The following is a 5,735-nucleotide window of genomic DNA, read 5'->3' as shown; positions in this document are numbered from 1 at the left end:
AGGAGACTGAGGGGAATTACAATAACGGTCTTCAAAGCTGTAAATAGTTGCTCCACAGTGGGGGAAGACATTTCTTGTACCTGTTGGGGATAGAGAAGAAGTCATGGGCTTTAAACAGCAGCAGAAGAGGCCTGGGTTGGGTGTTAGGGTGAGCGGCCATAGGGTGGGACAACTGAGCACAGCAACGTGTTAAGACATGAGAACATTGTGTTGTAGAGATTTTTAAGACAAACTTTTCTGAGAGATGAACTCAACCTGGCTAACTGTGCCTTGAAACAGGAGATAAAGAGGGTGACCTTTACAGGCCCTTCCAGTTGTATTGCTTCTGCTCCTGCCCTGAAATAACTTCCTTGTTGAGAAAGGAAGCCAATAAAGAGAGAAATGAATATTCATCTAATGAACATCCCTGATTTTTATACTTTTCTAGGAAAAACCCAAATAACGGAGAAATAAGACCAGAGAAGAAAATGTTGGTACTATCTAACGACACAGCACTGAATTCCCTCCTCTCCAAACTGCTTCAAGATTACCTGGAGCGGACAAACAGCTCTGCACCTTCTCAGGTCCAAAGCGGTGGCAACAACCTGGAAATCATTTATGTGCTGCTGATAATCGGCTTGTTTGGCATCTTCACGTTGGCAGCCACGCTGACCAACATTCGCTCCAGGAGGCTGGAGGACCCCCGTGAACCCTACAACATGTACATTGATTCAGACATCTGGCCCAAGAAGGACATGGCATATTTTCAGGCCAGGCTTGTAGAAAACTACAAGTTGTGCTCTGTCTTTGAAAACCCGCTGGCTGTTGAGCAGCCGAACACAAAGATCCCAGAGGTGAAATCCTCCTAGCCAAATGGGAGAAWGGATGAACTTCCCAGAGGGACAACCTGAACATCACTTGGTATGAACCAAATTACTCCTTTGCCTGGCCTGTCCAAGCAGAGGTGCCCACACTGGCCTCCACCAGCCTGAAAAACTGAATTAATGTGGAAGCTGACCAGTGCGATGACCATAGTGTTGCAAAAATAGCTAATCACAAGTCCCTTGTTGCAGTAAGATCAAATAGGACACATACCATCAGAGGGAGCGTGGTGGACTCATCAGCTTCGCCGAGGGAAAAATGCACGTGTTGGTGTTGCTAGTGTAAGTGCTTGCAGTAGTCCATGTAATTAAAACTGTATTAACAGTCAAGGACAGTTTAGACAATGCTATTTTCAAGTAAGATCAATTTCTTCAAAGAAAATGTAGCAGAAATACTTCATTTGTATTTCTTCCTAGTATAAAATAATCATTTTATAGAATGTGCAGTGTTGTAGATTACCTATTTCTTTCCAAAACATTCACCTTTTTGAGATGGAATTTTAGAAAGAATGTTTCTATTTTTCACTGAAAAGAAATGCAAACTTTTGAGGGAAATTGTTTAGTAGCTGACCCTAATTCCCAGCAAGTCTCACAGACCAGTCTTGCTGACTGCAAGTGACTGGAAATGGCTTTCCATTCTGATGAGTTGTCTTATAAAATTTATGATATTTAATCATGGATTCATCTCATGTCTGTGCTTAACTTTATACTCCTTTAGCTCCCAAGAGTAGCCTCACTCAGTCTGGTACTTTATTATGGTATTCAAAGAGATGTCCATGCCAGTAACATTTTCCTGTCCCTGACTTCCTCACAGTCTCCTTCTGTGGGCCACCTCTGCTGAGCTGCTGGGGAAAAGTGACAGCCAAACTTGGCTTCTATGGCAAAAAGTAGCAGCTGTCAGAAAAAATAGAAAAGACCAAAAAGAAAATGCAGCGCCCTTCGATATTGTGTTACTCAAAATATCATCCTCACCAGCTTGAAGCCTGCTTTCTAGTTTGGGATCAAAGCAGGAATTGTCTGGGCAGAAGTGGGGGCTTCATTTCTACTCTGCAGATGCAAATCCCAATTTTAGCTGCTGGCCAGTGAAGAGAAGTGGGAAAGGCTTGAAAGGAAGCAATGCAGAGCAGCTGCTTCAAAGACAAAGTGAGGGTAGAGCAGGGGCAGAGAGCTGCCCAAGTGTGTGGGCAGGCAAGGGATACGAGTCACAGCATATTCCCCTTCCACGCATAGTTATTTCCTTAGTATTGCACTTTCATTAAAGCAATACTCCAGCCATGACTGTGTTCCAAGAATAGTTGAATTCAAGACAATTAAAATACTTTTAAATACTTTTTTTTTTCCAAGGCCATTTATATGGCACCTATCATTAGGCTGGGGGCAAGGTACATGTTTTAATTGTCCTGACCAGCTTGGAAAATCTCCATTAATTTTATTGTCTGAGTCACTTTTTCTTCTAAAGGAATGTAAACCAAAGCAAGTCTTTGCAAAAATGCTGACTTCCTATCTTGGAAGGATCCTTTTCTGGGTCCTCAGTGTATAGTCTGTTTATTACTTGAATCTTGAATTTCCCCACATCTATGGAAGTACAGTACATCTCTGGTTCTCCAGAGTCAGAAAGCTATATTGCTAAGAATGTTTAAACTCACAAAGATGACCTCTAATTGCATTAAAATCTTTAAACATAAAGCTTATCAAAACAGATCCCTCTTGAAGCTCTCCCCACTAACTACTTTCAGGAATTTTGGGTGTGGGCACTGGTCACCTTGTTTTAATAATTTCAGTGTAATTATTCGTGACAAAGAAGATGGTCAGTGTTAGTAAGCTTACCTTTTTACCTTTTTTTTTTTTAGTCTGCTTTTTATTTATTAAAAAAAAGAGGGAAACACTGTCATAATGCTTTTCTTTGTAGTCAGAGTACAAATCATCTCTCGATGGCAGTTGTAGACTCTCACCATGGACTTTCACATYACCTGTTAATTTTGTAGTTCTCCTTCCTTCACGTATGTTTTCCACTTGTACAAAACTAATAAAATATTAATTACACCCTGTGCTTGTGGGCTCAGATGTTTGTTTCTCCTCAGAGGTGTTTCCCAGGCTCACAGAAAGTGCTGGTGCTGTCTGATGGGCACCCACTCATCATCCATGTTTCTACACCCTACTAACCAGAGCTGGACCTGGGTGCTGGGATGTTTCTCAGCACACCCAGATCTGGAGAARCATCAAAATGACAGGGACAGACTCCTCAGGTAAATCTTAAGGTAGGTGATGCTTGGGATGCATTTGGGGTTCATAGTCCCTGTCTGGGCACCCATCCCGGGTGATGCTGTCTGTAAAAGCCATCAGATTTGCAGGGCTTAGATCAGCTAGGATGGTCTGTTTGTGTGTTCTCTCTCAAAAAGTCTCTAAAACCCCTTTCTGTATAGCTCTGRCCTGTACAACAGTGGTTCTGGAGTGATAATATGTATGCTAAGCTGTTGTCTGCATTGCAAAGTCCTCCGGGACTTGTAAACACCATTCCTGCTTCCCCTGTCATTACAACTGACTAATGCAAAAYGGCTGATATGGGACCCACTTCAGACTGTGCTAGAGAGGAGGCAGAGTGCTGGCTGGCCAAGGAGCACCTCGACATGTGCAATTAGTTCCTTTGCTTGTCGTGCTTGCCACAGACAAAAGGCCACCAACAAMAGCTGTCACGTAATTATCATTAACCAGCGCCCACATTTTCCAATTTCCTGCTTGCTGGGGAGACTGAAGGAGCTTAAAATCATTAGGCAAATGTGTTGCACTTTCTTTGGTCCAAGTTTTGAAAGTTTTTGCTTAGGAATACAGAATATCCAGGGACACGGTCAGGGATTTATTTTTCTCATCCAAAATCAGGTCCAACTGTAACAGGCTTTCTCTTATACATATTTGTAGAGGTTCTGCTTTGTAGGGCTACAGAATGATCTCAAAGTCATGTGGTATGAAACCCCTTGTAAAGAACATAAATAATTACAGCACATGCCAAGACTGCCACACTTCATGGAGGGGAAGGTGAACCTGGGGGAAGAGGCTCCGGGATATTTCTTAGTGAAGTTCTTCAGCCTCCGTGTCATGAGGGGCCTCCGTTATCTTCTACCAAACCTGACAGGTGGCCAAACTGGGGGACACTKGCTCCAAAGCAGCACCCCAACCCCAGGCATCCCTCGTAGTGCCTCTGCCAGTGGTGTCCTCCTCCATCTGGGTGCAGTGCTTACTGGAGCAAGATTCAGTTTTCCTAAGGTTACATGGGCATGGGCCTGCATGGAGGTTTTGTGGTTGGATTGACTGCAGCTTTTAAGACAGCCACATGCCAGCACTGGCCATAAGAAAGCACAAGGGCAAGGCTGTGGCTGAGACCTATATGCTCTGGCTCTAAGCAAGAGCAAAAAGTGGTTTAGATGCAGCCAGCACAGAGCCCAGAGACGCAAGTCTGAACTTGTCTGCATGAGTGTGTAACCCTATGTGCACAGCCTTCCCTTAGAAAACCCACAAGAAGAATACGTCCTCTGCCTTTGCTGCAAGCCTGCCCTCCCCTCTCACGAGCCTGGATAGCTCCAGGCCCTAGTTCTTGTTTTCCAGCACACTGAGAACTTGTGTTTGCAGCAGCTGGCTTTTGATTATACCCAGCAGAAATATTTTCTGCTGCAGGTATAAAAGATCAAACCTCTATTATTAAGTATTCCACTGGCAAAATACTTCACAGGCACAAGCAGTCTGAGTGGGCAAGTTTGAAGTGAGTTTTCCCCCCACCCTTTTATTCTTTTGAACTCACTTTATAGTTATCAGTGTTATCTTTATTTGCAGTTGGTTAGGTCAGACTTGCTACACAGGGAAACCATGCACAAAGACAAGTAGGAGGAAACCGATAAAAATAGAAGATACGAGCAATCAGAAGTAAGCAGCACATTCTTTACAGTTGATAACTGGAGTAGTAATTATCTCATATAACATTCCTATGGCATCCTGTTTCATTTTTTACACTTTGTTATCACTGTGCCAAACTCACTCCCTAATTTCCTTAACTAGCTGGAGTCATCAGCTCCGCGTGTGAAACCTCCATGAAACCTTTCTCAAGCAATTGCTCAAGGGACCAGCACAAATGTGACTGCCAGGCAGGGGAGGCTGTGAAGGGGCACCCCACATTTCGCTGGAGAGGTGGCCAAGAAGGCTCTTCCTTGAGACCAGAGCTGTCCTTTGAGCTGTGCTCATGGACTGGTTCAAGTAGAGAAGCGATCCTAGTCAAGYTTCAAATGACAAGAAGGAAAGGCCCATGCCCTGCCAAAATGCTCCGGCAAAGTACTTATTCCTGCCAGCCCTAGGACAAAGCTTGCAGCCTCATTGTTTTTAAAAGCCAGCTTTCAACAGAATTTATGAATGCCCTTCAGATCAAAGAAAAGGCAAGATATATATATAAATACAGATGGAAAATATATGGGTGCTAAATCCAGAAGTGAATATTATGACCATCTGATCTGATTCAGCAGAATCAGGAGAGGAAGGGCCAAAGACTCCCCTGCAATACTCTCTCCAGCAGGCCCAGAATTTCTGGTTGGGCCACAGGATATTATTTTTAGGGGCACACCCAGGGCTGCTGAAAGGCCGCTCCCTCCCCAGAATTAACACACTGGCCAGGGGCCACCAACCTTCCGCAATGAAAAGCCAAGCAAAATAAAATGGGACACGTGGATGTAAGAGCCCTTATTCTAAAAAGTGCCTAATTCAGTATTCGTCCCATGGTTTGTAACAGCAGTATTACAACAGGTACACCACACATCACTGAACACTGTTGACCTTTACAGAAATACATTATTTGATATTGCCTGACGTCCCACACATGGATTCTTGGAATATTTT

At 43.7% G+C, this 5,735-nt stretch overlaps 1 protein-coding gene across 1 annotated transcript; it reads left to right on the top strand.

Annotated features, from left to right (window-relative positions):
• Window positions 1–467: 467 nt before the first annotated feature.
• On the top strand, window positions 468–848 carry KCNE1 (potassium voltage-gated channel subfamily E regulatory subunit 1). Its single transcript, XM_026040355.1, has one exon. It carries the CDS (start codon window positions 468–470, stop codon window positions 846–848), a length of 381 nt encoding a protein of 126 aa, XP_025896140.1.
• Window positions 849–5,735: the final 4,887 nt, after the last annotated feature.

This window comes from Nothoprocta perdicaria, unplaced genomic scaffold, assembly GCF_003342845.1.
Source record: "Nothoprocta perdicaria isolate Ctin4 unplaced genomic scaffold, notPer1 scaffold_254, whole genome shotgun sequence".
NCBI lineage: Eukaryota > Metazoa > Chordata > Aves > Tinamiformes > Tinamidae > Nothoprocta > Nothoprocta perdicaria.
Note: the sequence above shows the minus strand (reverse complement) of the source record. Positions and strands in the feature narration are given on the sequence as shown.

What these genes read in the sequence shown, in the direction of transcription:
- KCNE1 (XM_026040355.1), top strand. Translation starts at nt 468, where the DNA reads ATGTTGGTACTATCTAACGACACAGCACTGAATTCCCTCCTCTCCAAA.